The 18,025-nt window shown below is 35.8% G+C and overlaps 2 protein-coding genes across 2 annotated transcripts; one reads left to right on the forward strand and one right to left on the reverse strand.

The window, feature by feature from the left end:
- The first annotated feature begins 10,574 nt into the window (after positions 1 to 10,574).
- Positions 10,575 to 14,334, forward strand: LOC104227249 (pentatricopeptide repeat-containing protein At5g42450, mitochondrial-like). Its single transcript, XM_009779463.2, has one exon. The coding sequence runs from the start codon at positions 11,253 to 11,255 to the stop codon at positions 12,840 to 12,842; it is 1,590 nt and encodes a 529-aa protein (XP_009777765.1). The 5' UTR covers positions 10,575 to 11,252; the 3' UTR covers positions 12,843 to 14,334.
- Positions 14,335 to 14,805: 471 nt separating this feature from the next.
- LOC104227248 (large ribosomal subunit protein uL23) lies at positions 14,806 to 17,054 on the reverse strand. Its single transcript, XM_009779462.2, has 4 exons — positions 16,952 to 17,054; positions 16,796 to 16,857; positions 15,276 to 15,639; positions 14,806 to 15,047 (listed from the first exon to the last, which is right to left on the reverse strand). Exons 2-4 carry the CDS (start codon positions 16,809 to 16,811, stop codon positions 14,963 to 14,965), a joined length of 465 nt encoding a protein of 154 aa, XP_009777764.1. The 5' UTR covers positions 16,812 to 16,857; positions 16,952 to 17,054; the 3' UTR covers positions 14,806 to 14,962.
- Positions 17,055 to 18,025: the final 971 nt, after the last annotated feature.

Consider the following 18,025-nt stretch of genomic DNA (forward strand, 5'->3'; position numbering starts at 1 on the left):
CATTTGGGTGGACCCGTTCGTAGTATCCATATTTTGTAATTGGGCCACTATTTCCCTTATTGGGTTGGTGGAGTCTACTAGGTTAGAGTTTATCTTTTGAGCTACCTTTTCATTAGGGTTAGTTAATGAGTCAAAGTTATTTTTTATTTCCAAATTGTTGCTAGGTAGATTATTAGGTCTAACCTTAATTAATTTAACCGTAGTAGAAAGTGAGGAATGTGTACCTTTTCCATGGTCGGTTGGCTGATTCGTAGAGGTTGAAGCTTGAACTGTAGTGTTGTGAGTTGCTTCATGTTGACGAAGTGTAGATTTTGGTCGCTTTTTTGGAAAAGTGGTCGTCTTCCATTCTGAATGTAGTTGTTATAGATCATTTGTGTCTCGTTCATCAGTAGACGGAATGGCGGTTAGTGTTGTGGCATTGGTGGCATGGTGAGTTTCATGAGACAAAGTAGCGTAGCATGGCCAAGTTTACCACATCGGATGCATAGTATATTAAGACCTTGATAAAGGATTTGTTGGCGGTGATTCCCTATAAAGACATGAGACTTGAGTGGTTGTTCAAGAGGAACCTCAATACATTTTCGAGCATATCTTCCTCGTGATGTCGATGACGTGGATGCATCAATTTTGAATAGTGTGTCCAGTTTATTTCCAACTTGGTATAATATATGAGTATCATAGAATTCAGTGGGTAGTTCTGGTAGCCTAAACCAAATAGCCATATAGGTAAGTTTGGAGTTTGATGCTAGAAACTTAGGTTCACATCTTCTAACTGATAGGAAATGGCCTAACACAAAGCATGGCCCCTCATGGAGAGCTTTTGTCATATTTTCTTCTCTTTGGTATTTGATGAGGAAGAAGTCGTTACCTAAATCAATGAGGGCCAGAGATTCGGTTGGTTTTCATAATTGTTGTAATTTTTGCTTGAGGGTTAAGTGCCCCACTTTTCTGCCAAAAACCTTAATTATTATGGAGTATTTCCAAGAGGAGTAGAGTCTTGTTTTTTCTTTTGTGGAGAGTGGTATGAAGTTATCTGGATTATTGGTTGCTAGTGTTTCTTCCGACATGTCAATATGGTATTGGGTATCAGTGATTGTTGGAGTTGAGGCATCATTACTGTGAAGTAAGGTTTGGAGGATAGAAGGTTTTTATTGAGTGTTGATTGGTTCGTCAATATTTATGGAGTGTAAGTCAGGTGGATCAGTGTTGGGAATTGAAGGAGTGTTGGTCATTTTGTGATTGATTACGGTGAGGAGAAAGAAAGGAAGGAGTAAAGTCTAGCGAGGACTGAGGAGTGAATTTTTTTGTCTCAACATTCTCTTTCTTTTTATTCAAACTTGTTACCTCATACTAACTCCATTTTAATTTATGTAAACATATTTAGTTGTTTTAGAAAAAAGAAAAAAATACTTTTAGAATTTCTGATCATAAATAAGTCATAATATTTATATAGCTATAATTCTTTTGAAACTTATTGTATTAAACATAATAATATATTTATATGACTATAAAAATTTCTCATTAAAGATAAAGTTAATAATTTAAGTTAATTTTTTTTAATGGGTTTCTTTTTAAAAGGACCAACCAAAAAAGATTTACATAAATTAGGAACGAAAACATTGCATAAATATCGATCAACTTAAACTCTATCTTTTTGGTTATTAATCAAATATTTTAATGTACAAAAGTCATTTTAATATAATTTTTGGCGACCCTCTGTTCAGCGTGGGGAAAAGAAAGATGAGTAACAAATACTCCATCATTCCAATAACAGGGTGAGAATTATATATGTCCAGTTGTTGGTATTATATTTGTATTGATTAAATTTTTTCAATTAAATTTATTTACTTAAATGAGATATAAAACGTGTTATAAACTATAGTAAATGTTTCCAATAAAATAATTTTAAGCTATTTGGAACATCATAGTTTTAAAAAAAATTGTTTGATTCTTAAGTGCAATAGGTTCCTTTTCTCATCATACTCCTTTTTTTTTTGGGGTGAGGTACCTGTTTGGGAAGAACATTTTATAGTCGAATTTGAACTTGTGAAGTTGGAGATATCGTACCATACAAATTTGAGATTGATTAGCATTTACCATCAAAATTTGAACTTTTCAAATAGAAATGGTTGCTGAAGAGAAATGTATTGAATTTTATAAAATGGTATTCTTATTTGATTGAGATTTTTTATTAAAGCATAACATTATTTAAAAAATAATAATAATAAGTTTATCAAGAAATTTGTCATAAGAGCTTATGAAGAATTATATTTTTTGTTCTTATATTTCTTTTCTCGTTGACATGAAGGGCAAGCGCACATGTCATTCTCAGGGATAATATTTAGAGATTAGTCAATACTTATTTTTGTCCTGAATTTTAAACTAAAATCTTAATTTCATAACAACTCAAGATATTTTTATCCTGAACTGGCTAATTTGTAAATAGCAGCCTTTTAGAGTGGTCACCTGGTGTCATTCCTACTAGCATGAATTGATTTAAGAGAAACTACCAGCTATGTCCATTTATAAGTAGCTCATTACAAAAATTGATCAATTCATAAAATATTACTAATAATAGCCAAATATTACTAATATTAGCCAATTGGCTATTTGTAGCAAAAAAGGTCAAAAATTTTCTTTCTTTTGAGTAGGCGTTATTAGAATATATTGAGTACATCGTAAGGAGCTTGGATCTCAGTTTTGGGATGATTTGGTGAAGTTTTGAGGTGGTTTGAATTGAAAATTCGAAGTAAAAACTGAACATAAAAAAAATGATATGTGTATCTCACCGTGTATCAATAAGCTGGATTATAGAGCTCCTACGTATACACTTCCAGCATAATATGTTAGAACTCCAGCACATTATGAAATTTCAGCATATTATGCTAGAATTTTTTTGAATTTTTAAGGTTGTTTTTGTTCAAATTTAAAAAAGAAAAATTCAATTACTTTAAAATTGTTGCTAATTTTCAATGGACAGTTAAATGAAGTTATTTCAAATGTTTGGGCTTATTGTTGTTGTTATATTTCTTTTTACGTTTCCCTCAATAAAATGCACTTACCATCTCATGTTTACGTGGAGAAATCAGATTTACAACTGGTAATTAAAAATAGCCACAGTTTTAAAAGCAACTAAAATTTAGCCACTTTTTCATGTAAAGATATAATCTGAACAAAAATACCTTTAAAAATTCGGAATAATTCCAGCATAATATGCTGGAGTTCGAATTTTTTTACAAATGAGATTCTAGTATAAAATGCTGGAATTTCATAATGTGTTGGAGTTCCAACATAATACGCGGCAAGTTTAAATGGAAGAACTCCATAATCCACCATATTATGCTAGATTTTTTCATGCTGGAGTTCCAACATAATATGCAGAAAGTTATATGCATGAGCTCCATAATCCAGCATATTATGCTGGAACTTTTCGTGTTTCAGCAAAATAGTGACTATTTTTAAATAACTTTATAAATACTAGCTATTTTTCGATTATCAATCTGAAAACGTGCTGGGTCGTGCTATTTTCACGGTTTATGTGCTACTCTAGTAATTCTCCAAACTAATTTACAATCCACTTTACTATCCAGTAGGACTATTATTTTTTAGTTTATTCTCCAAACTAATTTCCAAGACTTGAATAAACTATAAACGGAAAAGGTCCAATAATATCTCTGAACTATAGTATATAACTTACTTTTGTCCTCCGTTAGTAAACTGTGCCAGAAATTCCCCTCCAGTTAGCAAAATGGGCCACTTATGCCCTTCAACCAAACGGCCCTCCACTCAAGCCTTCATATCAGCTTTTATAGCTTACATGGCATCCACAAAAGTTGTGACATGGCATCCACAGTTGTCTCTTCTTAACTGGTTTGTTCCTGTTAGCAGACCACAAGCATATCTTGGACCAAAGTAAGCAGTAGCTAAATCAGTGAAAGCATAACAACAGCACTGTTGTGCCATAACAACGAGTGCGGAACCAAAATATGGTTTATTTTTACTAAAAATACTCAAATAAGTGTAAAAATAAAAAAGTTACCAAAGTATATATAACGCCACTAATAGTGGCGATATACAGTAACGGTACAGTTATACTGACAAACTTACATAGCGCCATTAATAGTGGCGCTATATGCCTTATTACCTGACCCCACCAATAATGTCTGGGTTCAATAATTTAAATGCGTATAAAGCCACTTTTTGTGGCGCTATATACAAAAAAAAAAAACCCAGCTAGCCATTTTCTATATAAACATCGTAGAATCGCCACAACTTCATTCAAAAAATTTTTTTAACTCTTGTTGGTTTCTATTGTTGTTAAATTCTCCAGCATTTTTTCATTATGTCTGAAGAACGTAGAATAAGAGTATCATTATATTGGGGGGGTGAGGTTGTGATGGAGAATAACTCTGTGGGCTACAGTTTACCTGCTAAGTGTAATGTTAAATTGTCACTTTCAATGGAGTACGAAACATTGATATCATTGTTATGCAAAAAAATGAGTGTGAGAAAACGTTCAGTAATACTCAAAGTAACCGGAAGATATCCGTATTCCGTTACGCCGCAAGGGGTTGCTTTTTACTCAGAGTTTAACATCGACGATGATGACACTTTGAGTGATTTCTTGAGGACTCCGGACGAATGCCGGGAATTTCTTGTAATCACAATGTTGGAGATGTACGTGAAGGTCGAAGACGTTCCAAAAAATGAGGTTGTGCGTAGTAGAGATAACCCCCAGTCATCGGGTGGTTATTCTGGATCAGTTTTTGCCGGACATGTTCCAGATGAAAGAATTTTTCTTGATTTAAATTTATCACCGTCGGCGAATGAGCAGCGAGAAAATAATTTATACCCTGCTTTCCATAATTCACAAGAAGAGTGGTAAACTTCAATTTTCATTTGTGTTAATTATGTATATTTTTGCGTATTGAATTAATTTTAACGCTCATTTATTTAATAGGGGGTACCGGCCGGATATGAATTTTACAAGTGGCCCATCCGGTAGTCATCACCTAACTGAAAACGTCCATCATGGAATGTCATCACATTACAACTTGTAAGTGAAAAGCTACAGCCATATATAAAGCATTTATTAATTTAGTAGCTTATATTTTTGTTGAAATGTGCAGTGAAAACGAGCAAGTTGAACTACCCGTACTCACTCAATTGCCCGAAAACGACGTATTACATCAGGATCTGGCAGATGAACAGAGTGAGGAAGAGAACAGCGATTACGATAACAATGTCGATGAATCGGGAGACGAGACATCATTTGCTCGTGAGGATGGTGATGAAGAGGACGAGGAGGAAGGACCGGATTTGAAGAGAGCCCCCATAGACGAAAAGTGAACGAGTCTGAAGTGCCGTTTCATTCAAGGGAGATTCCTTATATTGATAACTTGCCAGCCGTGCCGGATGTGGAAGCTCTCACAAGGGATTTTGATGAAATCCGGACAGCAATGTGGGATGAGTCTAGACCAACGGTGCTTGCAAAGGGGATGCTTTTTCCTGATAAAGCACGCGTAAGCAGGGCTTGTAAAATGCACAATGTTAAAGAGTGTCGTGAGATGCAGGTATCGGAGTCAAGTCCGACGGTATACAAGGCTATTTGCCGCAGGTGGTTTTGGCCATGTAATTGGATGTTGCGTGCGTCGAAGAAGAAAACAGGTATGTGGAAAGTGGGTAAATACATTCCCACCCACACATGCGAAATGGACACTTTCAACGGGAATCACTTCAACTTGGATATTGACTTGATATCTCTTGTACTTATTCCGCACATCGAAGCGTCCATAAGGTATAAAATCAAAGAGTGCATTACAGCAGTCTACCAGGAATATGGCCACACAATTACTAAAAGAAAGGCATATCTTGGGCGCAAAAGAGCGTTTGAAATAGTCTATGGTAACTGGGATAAGTCATTTGCAGATCTGCCTAGCTACATGGCTGCACTGCAGCACTTTAACCCCGGAACAGTTATTGAATGGAAGCTTGAGCGGAGTCCGGGTAAACCAGAATATATATTCAATTACATGTTCTGGGCGTTTAAGCCAGCAATTGATGGTTTTCCGTATTGCCGGCCCGTAATATCCATAGACGGAACTCATGTCTATGGAAAGTACGATATCAAGCTATTGATAGTCGTGGCTGTGGATGCTAATGGACAAATATTTCCTCTAGCCTTTGCTATTTGTGCAAATGAAAGCACAGAGACGTGGACAATGTTTTTGAACCACTTGAAAGAGCACGTTGTCAAACATCGTTCAGGTATTTGTCTAATATCTGATCGGCACGGGGGTATATTAAGTTCTGTGGAGAACCTTCCTGCCTGGCAAGAACCTTATGCATACCACCGTTACTGTGTGAGGCACTTTAAGGCCAATTTCAAGAAGGCACATCCCAAAAAAGATCTACATGATTTGATGTGGATGGCAGCAACAGACCACCAACAACATAAATTCCGGAGGCATATGGATTCTATCAGGCAAGAAGACGATGCAGCATATCGTTGGTTAATGCGACATGATCCTGAAAAGTGGACGTTGCATGCAGATGGTGGCAGACGCTGGGGAATTCTTACTACAAACGTGTCAGAATCCTTCAACGGGTTATTAAAGTCGGCAAGAGGATTGCCCGTCACAGCCATGGTGCGTATGTCGTTCAAGCAGATGGCGGAGAGGTTTGTACAACGGTCTGCAGCTGCAACGGAATTGATGGAAAGGGGTGTTGAATTTATGCCAGTGCCTATGAAGAGATTAGAGAAATACAGACGGCGAGCACATTGGCATTCCTTTTTGCAATATGATAACGAACGAGGTATTTTTGAAGTTCGCACCGCTATCCATAATAATCGGGGTAATAATGTACATACTGTAAATGAATCCACAAGGTTATGCTCATGTGGGAAATGGTCAATCTACCACATGCCTTGTTCACATGCCATCAAGTGTTTTCAACGTGTTGGTTATGCGGAGACCAACTATATTGATCAACAATATAGTGTTTCCAAATACCTAAACACATATAGTGGTCAGTTGCAACCAGTGGGTTCTGAGCATTACTGGCCCCCAGAACCATTTAAAATGGTGTGTAACAAGTCCTATTTGCGTAAAAGACAGGTGCAGAAGAGAACGCGTATACGGAACCAAATGGATGTTAGTGATATCGTATATGCACGCAAATGTGGTATATGCTCGCAAACAGGCCACGACCGTAGAAAATGTCCTTTGGGTGGCAACAATAATCAAGCTCAGGGCGGGTGTTCTTCTATTGTACCTAACTACCCATGAGTTCATGTTGTAATAATTAGTTGTTATGTATACGATTTAAGTATTTATGAAATAATATTTTCTTGTTTGTTAATTATGATTTGTACTTTCCCTTTTTACCTATTTAAATAATAATTTAATATAATTATCGGTATATTTATTATGTGTGTTGTCTTGTCGCTATGACGATATTTAATACACAAAATATACATATGGCGCTATGTGTGTCTTGTCTTGTCGAACTGAAAAAGCTGAAAACATCATGATATGGCGCCATTAGATATGTGTGACCGGCTGACATAAAGTCGTCTCGTCAACATCATGATATGGCGCCATTAGATATGGCGCTATCTAATATAGCGCCATAAATAATGGGGTCATTGTAGTTATTTTGTGTGCTAAAAATTTCCCCCAAGAAATATTTCATTAAAAGTAAGTAAGGTTTTTATTATAAGCAAATAGTTCACAAATGGCTCAACCTGGTCGTCCACCAATTTGCTTATGTGGAAAACCATGCATGATGGATTGTGGGTGGGAAGGTGCTAACGTTGGACGCCGCTATTGGTGTTGTATGAACAAGTTGTACAAGCAACCCGACGAACCTACTTGTGAATTTGATGAATGGGCTGAGGAACCATGTTATCAGGAAAGCTACAGGGATAGATTACAGGAATTTCATAATATGTTGTTATACCAGCATAGAATACAAAAGGAGGGAGATAGAATTATTACAGAAATGAGGGAGAAACTGAAGGAGGTGGAAGATAAAAAATGGAGAGCAGAATGGAATTGTGAAGCACACAAGGAACGCAACGAAAAATATAAACGGGAACTTGCGGAGGTGAAGGCGAGAGTGAAAGAGTTAGAAGAAGAAAAAGAACAAATGGAAGAACGATTTAAGTGGTTGGAGCGAAGAATAAATGACAACTGAGGATGGAGCATTGACGTGTATGTGTTTAGTGTCATTTTCATATGTCATGTATTTTTATTATGTTGGCCTGTTATGTTTGTGTTTGTGTTGTAGTAATGTTTTCCTTGTTTGTTGTACTAAATTTTATTTTAATTTAAGTGGAAGTTAAGTTTAAGTTGTTGTGTTACTATACCAAAAACTATAAAACGAAATGAGAACTAAAAAAAAGTAACTGTCATATTCGACTAAATATTGTTGTTAATGTACAAAAAAATATTATTTACACCAAAAAAACAAAAATATGGAAGACTGAATCAATGTATCCCGCATCCGATGTGTCTCAAAGTAGCCGGCCAATGCTAATGATCCTATATAATCCCATCTCTTCTAGGTGATGGACCACATGGGGATGTAGAACGCGGGGAGAAGTCAAAAACTCCCACAATAAATCCACTCTTCTGCCCCGAAAAGTCTGCGTAAGCAACCCCCCCCCCCCATATATGCTCGGATCTATGCTGGGGCTGTAGGGGTAGTAGCTCCGACGTCCGAGGGCCGGGATGTATAGGTGCATCCATATCGTCAACTGCAAATTCATAATTTTTAATAACTATCATTAAAATTTATGTGTGTTTTTTATAATTTAAATTTATATTTTTTAACAACTTAATTGTAAAAATTATATACATACTTATGGGTTTCGTGCCTAGTGGTACCAAACTATCATTAATAATTTTATGTTTTTTTAATAATTTTTATTCATATTTTTTAATAATTTAATTGTAAAAATTATATATATATATATATATATATATATATATATATATAATTTTTATAATTATGGGTTTCGTGCTAGATTTTCTGAAGCTCAGTGGTACCAAACTATCATTAATAATTTTATATTTTTTTAATAATTTTTATTCATATTTATTTAATAACTAAATTGTAAAAATAATATATATATATATATTATAATTATGGGTTTCGTGCTAGATTTTCTGAGGCCCAGTAGTACCAAACTATCATTAATAATTTTATGTTTTTTTATAATTTTTATTCATATTTTTTAATAACTTAATTGTAAAAATTATATATATATATATATATATATATATATATATATTTTATAATTATGGGTTTCGTGCTAGATTTTCTGAAGCTCAGTGTTACCAAACTATCGTTAATAATTTTATGTTTTATTAATAATTTTTATTCATATTTATTTAATAACTAAATTGTAAAAATAATATATATATTTTATAATTATGGGTTTCGTGCTAGATTTTCTGAGGCCCAGTAGTACCAAACTATCATTAATAATTTTATGTTTTTTTATAATTTTTATTCATATTTTTTAATAAATTAATTGTAAGAATTATATATATATATATATATATATATATATATATATATAATTATGGGTTTCATGCTAGAATATAAGATAATTAAACAATTACTACACAATACTACGCTACAAGGCTCTACATTTTACTACGCTAAAGGGGTCTACGTTTTACTACGCTAAAAAGGTCTACGTTTTACTACGCTAAAAAAGTATACATTTTACTACGCTAAAAAATAATCTAAACTAAACGGCATAAAAACACATAAATATACATGAGGATATTAACAAACACATTTTTTAGACTAATTTACATATTTTTATACAACACTAAAATTAAATCCGGATAAAATTTAACATGCTAGTTTCGGAAAAAATAAACACAAACCGAAATAGAACACATACAAATCAAGTAATATGCATTGTTATAAAAGTTTCAACTTAAAATAAATCGAAATACCTCGATTTAGAATTTTCGAAATGTAGATAGATCGAAATTTTGACTCCGGAAGAGTGAATCCACAATAACACGAAGCTCTACTCGACAGCGGGACCACAAATATTAAACTTTTATGTGACGGGTGGACCCAAAAAAAAAATTAAAAAAAAATGGGGGCAGAATCGGTGGTTGGGGGGGGGGGCAGAAATGAAAATGAGGGAGATGGAACGAAGAAGAAGAAGATGGAGGATTAGTATTAAGGGGTATAGCGCCACTATTAATGGCGCTATGTCTTCAGGTAATATACATATAGCGCCACTATTAATGGCGCTATGTAAGTTTGTCAGCATAACGCCACTAATAGTGGCGCTATACAGTAACGGTACAGTTAACGTTACTGTATAGCGCCACTATTAGTGGCGTTATATATACTTTGGTAACTTTTTTTTTTTACACTTATTTGAATATTTTTAGTAAAAATAAACGATATTTTGGTTCCGCACTCCCACAACAACAGCACTGCTGTGTAACGACCTGAACAAAAACAGCTGCAACTATACAAACACTGTCAAAACAGTTGCAACGAAACAGCACAGCTGTAATATTAGTTTTACGGTACAAACCAAAACATCAAAACAAAAGGGTTTTGTGAGTTCCCAGATTTGCAACTACATCCAATAACCAAGATTCCTAGATTTCTAGAAATGTGGATGCCATGTCCTGTTTGAGTGACGAGAGGAGAATGGTCAAAATTTGAGCGACGAGGAGAAAGGAAGGCTAGCTATCAAGGTTCGGTATCTGAAGAAATTTAGTAGATAGGAAGAGAAAAAAAGACTCCTAGAAATGGTCATATAGATTTGATCAGGTAACCATTGCAGGATAGGTGATTATTTATGAGTTCAGTAACCACTCTTACCTTACTTTGGTCCAAGATATGCTTGTGGTCTGCTAACAAGAACAAACCAGTTAAGAAGAGACAACTGTGGATGCCATGTCACAATTTATGTGGATGCCATGTAAGCTATAAAAGCTGATATGAAGGCTTGAGTGGAGGGCCGTTTGGTTGAAGGGCATAAGTGCCCCATTTTAGCATCGGTAGGGTATTTCTAGCCAGTTTACTAACGGAGTACAAAGTGAACTATATACCATAGTTTAGGTATATTATTAAACCTTTTCCTAACTATAAATGACCAAAATTCTGAGTTGTGACACGACTCAAAGCTTCCTTCTTCGTAAAAGCCATAACATTAGCCAAATTATTTGCGCTTCAATCCTAAATTAATTCGAACTGGTTATATGAATCATCTGTACTTGCTCCGTTCTATTCGATTAACTTTTCAGTATCTGCCAGTCTATATAAGATTCCAAAGTTCACCCTGTAGACGCCTTCGCCAAACCACAGAACTTCGTCCACATTTGCACAACCCTGCAGTTCCAACCATTGAACCCGCGAGTGTTACTTGTCAATCTGATGCCAATGCAGATCAATTGTTCGATGAATTGCCTAAATGTGATGCAGTATCTGCTACAGCTTTGGTTGTCCGTTTTGCTAAATTGAATCAACACAAGAAAGCAATAACATTCTTCTCAAGAATGTTTGAGTTTTATATTAGACCCAATGAGTTCACTTTAGGCACTGTAATTCACTCCTCTGTTGTTCTGAAAGACCTTAATTCAGGAAAGCAAATTCATGCCATTTCCATAAAATTTGGCCTTCACTCAAATGTTTACGTGGGTAGTGCACTTTTGGATCTTTATGTAAAGCTAAGCAGCATTGAGGAAGCTCAGCTTGTTTTTCAGGATACCCACAAACCAAATGTGGTTTCTTACACCACTTTAATATGTGGGTATCTCAAAAAAGAGAAGTTTAATGAAGCTATTGAAATCTTTAGGACAATCCCAGAAAGAAATGTTGTTTCTTGGAATGCTATGATTAGTGGGTATAGCCAGAGAGGACGTAACGAAGAGGCTGTTAATCTTTTCGTTGAGATGTTGAGACAACGTGTTGTACCTGATCAATCGACGTTCCCTTCTTTGTTCAGTGCAGCTGCCAATATTGCAGCATTGGGAAGGGGAAAGAGTTTCCATGCTTGTGCGGTGAAATTCTTGGGCGGACTTGGTTTGTTTATAGGCAATTCTCTTGTTAGCTTTTATGCGAAATGTGGGAGCTTAGAGGATAGTTTTCGGGTTTTCAATAGACTTCCTGAAAGAAATGTTGTAACTTGGAATGCTCTAATATGTGCTCATGCTCAAAATGGGAGAGGGAAAGTAGCAATTGAATTGTTCCAGAAAATGAAAGACATGGGAATTAAGCCAAATAGTGTCACTCTTCTTGGTTTGTTATTAGCATGTAGTCACGTTGGTCTTGTTGATGAGGCTTATTCATATTTCGAGCAGGCAAGAATTCAGGATGCTAGTTTGCTGAAATCTGAACACTATGCATGTATGGTTGATATATTATCGCGTTCAGGGAGGTTTCAACAAGCTGAGAAGTTTATTCATGAGTTGCCGTTTGATCCAGGTATCGGCTTTTGGAAGGCATTGTTGGGAGGCTGCCAGATTCACTCGAATACAAAGCTAGGGGAATATGCTGCCCAAAAGGTATTGGCTTTAGAGCCCAGAGATGTGTCATCATACGTGATGCTTTCAAACGCACATTCTGCTGCTGGAAGATGGCAGAGCGTGTCAGTCGTAAGGAATGAAATGAAGGTAAAAGGACTGAAGACAGTCCCTGGGTGTAGTTGGGTTGAAATTAAATGCAAAATTCATGTATTTGTTACTGGAGACAACAGATATACCCGCAAGCCTGAGATTTATGAACTACTGGATTACTTTCTTATGCATGCAATGAAGAGCCAAGAAACTGATTTTTTTCACGAATCTTGATACACGGCTTCACAGGTATCAGTGAACTGTAAAGATACAAAGAACGCGGAGAAGACTCCCGTTCTTGTCTAGTTTGTGTTGTACTGCAGCACTGGTATCAATGCTCCAGTCCTGTGAAAAATGTTATCACCTGTAGCCAATCTAATATGCTCAAATGATGCAGTTAGATTCATTTTACTCATATAGTGTGGCAGCAATAAAGGTCAAAACTCTGACTCAAAGGAAATTGCAAAGTGCTGACAGCTGATGCGATCAAATATACCAAAACCAGCCAAAAGAGCTAGAGTGAAGCTTTGCAGATAATGCTAATGTATGAGGAATGAGGATATCCAAGTAATCTGAAAGCCTCCAAGCATGTCTAGCAACCGAGTATGTAGTCACGGATGAGCAAAGATATTCTTAACATCACTGCTTTGCTGCTTCCGAAGCACGAGGATTGAGATCAATGCTCATTAAAGCAATCCTGTACAAGGTTTGTCACTGAAACGTCGTTACAAAATTGATGGTTAAATGGCACTTCGACAGTGGTATACTCGTGATCCCACTATGCAGATTATATCGTAGTCTTACAAAAGCTTATATGCTAGTTGAACCAATAATATGATATGTCAAGGAAATGCGCATAATGTTGCAGAAACAATGATATGATCTGCCAGGGAAATGAGCACAGTGATACAGCAACTACTCGACTACTCGTAAGAACCATATAAACACAAAAAGGTTATCAGGAACTTTAGTGTGTTAATTTTGAATCTATTCCGTGACCATGTAATTTAAAACCAAAAGGAAACAGATGAAACTGAGTTTTTTATATCGTTGACAATGGGTAATGCGAAAAAGGAATCGATAAACACCTGATAATCAATATACTAAAGTTCCTGCTAATTATTCGTGATTTGCCCTTCGATCCTGGTATAGCTTTTGGAATTCATTGTTTGGAGGCTGCCAGATTCACTCGAATATAAAGCTAGAGGAATATGCTGCCCAAAAGCTATTGGCTTTCGAGCCCAGAGATGTGTCGTCATGTGTGATGCTTTCAAATGCACATTTTGCTGCTGGAAGATGGCAGTGTGTGTCAATTTTAAAGAATGAAATGAGGAAAAAAGATTGAAGAGGGTACCCGAGTGTATTTGGATTGAAATCAAATGCAAAATCCATGTACATTTGTTACTGGAGACAAAGAGACATGCCCTTAAGCCTGAGATTTATGAACTACTGGGATACTTTCTTGAGCATGCAAAAATGAAGAGCCAAGAAACTGATTTTCAAGAATTATGAAAGACAGCTGCTCCACGCTTCAATGTCCCACTGACACGACACGAAATGATGCTGAGAAAACAAAGGTATCGTCGTTGTCTCCCCCTTGTAATTCTTGATGTGCTGAAGCAGAGGTATAAATGAACTGTAAAGTTACGAAGAAGTTCAAAACTGGACCAAGTCAAGTTTATTGCAAGTGAAGTAAAGATGATATAATAGGCTCAAATAACCACACCATCACTTATCAAACGACTTCTTAAAGTTACTTGTTTGTTCAATTCCAAACAACCCCTTAAAGTTACTTGTTTGTTCAATTCAAATCATGTGGATTGATTTCACTATCCATCAAGGAATTATGAGCAGGTTCATCATTAAAACATTTTTACAAGTTGATGGTTAAATGACACTCGACGGTGTTATAAGTTATAATCCGTGATCCCGCTCGTCAAGGATATGAGCATAATGACGCGGAAACTACTCGTAAGAACCATATAAACAATAAAAAGTACCATATAATTTCTGGTATAAATATAAAAAGAAAAGAACAGAGGAATCCTCTTGAACACCTGATAACGAATAAAACTTAAACTAAAGCAAAGCTCACATTCATTTCATTGGATCTGCAAGCTTAGGATTCTTGACCCCCTCCGCCTCTAAGGGTTTAGGAACACAGCTAAGGACTCAGAGAATTTCGAGAAAGAAAAACTGCAGCATAAAAGTTGATTTCTCTTATACGGAACAAAACATGTCTCCAAAACACAAAATTCAAAATGAAAAATAGAAGGCACTTCCATTCAAGTGTATCTAAAAACTCAATCCAAGATTTTAAATTCTCGTAAAATTCTAAACAGGTAACTACTAGTTTAGATGATTCCAATTTTGTTGGCAACGTCCAATGCATCGTAGTCAGGAGTCAACCTCACATATGCTTTCTTAGTCCCATCAGGCCTGAAAAGGAACAAAAGGAAGCAGCTTAGCAAGGAATCAACATGACAATATATATGGAACACCAGAAACAGTTGAAAGAAACATAATGTCCTTGGGCAGTTCTGACATACTACCATCAATTTACATGAGGCCACCCAATTTTTATATGAAATTATACTTGCATACACCATCGCAGTTTATCTTTTTAGGCCTGCTATGGAAAGAAGAGAAACACAACACGAAACTTACCTAATCAAGGTATTGACTTTCTTTGTCTGGATGTCATACATCTTCTTCACGGCATCCTTAATCTTCCTTTTATCAGCCTTGATGTCCACGATGAAAACAAGGGTATTGTTGTCCTCAATCTTCTTCATTGCAGACTCGGTGGTGAGGGGATACTTTAGAATTCCGTACTGATCAAGTTTGTTCCTTCCAGGTGCACTGATACGAGGGTACTTGGGGTTTCTATCCTTCTTCAAAGTCTTGGGTCGGTGGAATGTAACTTTTGTCCTTATCTTTTGTGACTTCTTCTTGAAGGTTGATCCTGACTTGACGGCCTTGGCAACCTTAGCTGCCTGTGCCTTGGGATCAGATTTTTTGGACGGATCAGCTGCAAGTGCAGTTTGAAATTCGAGTTAGTAACAGCTTCAACTAGCATGAAATATGCTGCTTTAATATCGTAAGTTGATCTGTAAAGCCAGATACAAAATCAGCATCCACTTTCAAAGATACTAACAATTTCTTTTACCACAGTAACTTATTTATTGACCCATACAATTATCCACACTCCCTCTCTAATGCTCAATTCTTTATCCTAGACTAACATCTACCTCCTGCATTGTCTTTAGGTAGCAGGATGTTAGAAGATCTTCCAAATTAGAATACATGAACGCTATATAATTGATTAGAATATTTTAATGCTTTATAATATATTGTATTATGCAGGACAAAAAATAATAATTATGTCCAATCAAAGGTCTCTCAAGAGAAAAAAAAAGGAATTCTCAAAATTATAAAACTATCTACATCGCAACTGCTCTCCCATTTATCAAGACTCTGAAGCGTATTAATGTTCCGGTTGCCAAAGACAACAATAAAGTCACTTGTTCTAATAGTTTCTAGAAATTCCTGAAATGCCAAAATTTATACCAGCGCCCTACTTTTGCCTATTAACCTGACCCCAATTAATCAAGCTTATTGCAACGCCAACTAATAATCCTCCAGTTGTTTCTAAAACTAATGACTCATGACTGGTATTTTAATGATTTCAATAAAATGAAGCAAAAACCACATGAAATAAGACTACTCAACAAAATAACTGAACTCCACTTTCCACCCCCACACCAAAAACAATAAAAACCGTAGAGATTCAAACAATCTTCAACCGAGCATCATGTTATTACATTACTATTAGCCTCACAACATTGAATCTACTAACAACTACCCCATAACAAACGAGTAACAAGTTGGGTTCAGCTATATGAATCCTCATTACATTCATATCCTTACCGGAAATAATAACAAAAATACTGAAATCTTCTTCCAAAAGCTTGTCAACGCCAATAATAACACAAAGAATAGCACAAATTATAGCAAAGTCCAATAATTAGTTATATTCTCACACACAAAAAAGGCAACAAGAATCCACATTTCCAACAACATAACAAGCATATCCTTCACATGTTTTCTTAAATAAACTCAAATTACAGCAAAAATGAGCCCCGATAAAATAAATCAAATGGAAAAAAATAGTGTCAGAAGTGTACCTTTAGCTGGAGCCATTTGGTTAGGTACAGTCTGAAACCCTACGATAAATCTACCAGCTTACCTACAAATAAATAAATTAAAAACGACTGTAAGATTTAGGGTTAGAATGAAGATAGAAATTAGGGTTTGATTGAGGAATACAGAGGAGTGAGTACCTGAGAGAAGCTGCTCTGCCGATTAGGGTTTTACGAAGAGAAGCAGCATGCTTTATTTATAGTAGGGCTCAGCTATCGAAAATGTTACAAGCCCAATTTCAGCAAATAATCGAGGCCCAGGTCTCATGGTTTTAACCATACCATAGTGGTAAGAGAACTGTAAAATTGTTAATCGGGCCGGGCTGACCCGTTTTCAACCTGCTTTGATCCGGACCAGCTTGTTACTGTAGCTTATAGGTGCGGGCTAGGATGGTTTGAGCGGGGGCGGGTTTTAGATGAACACATTTTGAATACCGGTGCACCGGAACCCGCTAACCCGTAACGGGTTGTTAATGGGCTGCAACCCAGTACAGCCCGGTATCCGTTACAAAAAAAAAAAAAAAAATTGGACCGTTGCCAACGGTCAAATTCATAAATGATTGTTGGGGAACGGCCAGATTTTGCACAAATGGTCATTTCGGCCACCCCCATTAAAAAAACAATCCTCCCACCCCTAATAATTGAAAAATTACAATTTTAACCTTTTAAAACCTATAAATAGTCCTCCTTCTTCTTCATTTTTTCTCACAATTCACTCTCTTACTACTCTAATTCTCTCTTAATATTATTGATTATTGTTCTTAAATTCTCAATTACTTATTATCTCAAGTTTCATCAAATATTTAGTTTAGCCATTACAAAATTATTATTATCAAATATCAAGTATTCAAGTGAAGTGTGGTATCAAGTACTATCAAGTATCAACTATCAAGTTTCGGTCTATCAAATGAAGTTTGATTTTTGATATCAAAATTAGTGCGACATCCGGAATCCCGGTACACTCATTCCATCTCTTTCTCTTTTTGGTGTACACTTATTTTATTATTTAGAATTATTAATTTAATTTACATAATAAATTTACTTAGAGCAACCAAAAAGGCGTGCACTAGTAGAGGTGGTAGTAAGAAAACTTTCATAAGATCAAGAGATGATGTTGATTCTTCTAGTAGCTTTACACATATTTCTCAAAGTTCACGTGAAAATTTAAATGTAGATTATGAGCGAATGCAAGAAAATTATGGTATAGATGATGAT

The sequence above is a fragment of the Nicotiana sylvestris genome, chromosome 7, assembly GCF_000393655.2.
Source record: "Nicotiana sylvestris chromosome 7, ASM39365v2, whole genome shotgun sequence".
Classification (NCBI taxonomy): domain Eukaryota; kingdom Viridiplantae; phylum Streptophyta; class Magnoliopsida; order Solanales; family Solanaceae; genus Nicotiana; species Nicotiana sylvestris.

Excerpts from the sequence above, each read along its gene's own strand:
- LOC104227249 (XM_009779463.2), top strand. The coding sequence starts at position 11,253 with ATGAATCATCTGTACTTGCTCCGTTCTATTCGATTAACTTTTCAGTAT.
- LOC104227248 (XM_009779462.2), bottom strand. Across the intron at positions 15,048-15,275 it reads AAAGTCAATACCTTGATTAG|GCCTGATGGGACTAAGAAAG; the intron begins GTAAGTTTCGTG and ends GTTCCTTTTCAG.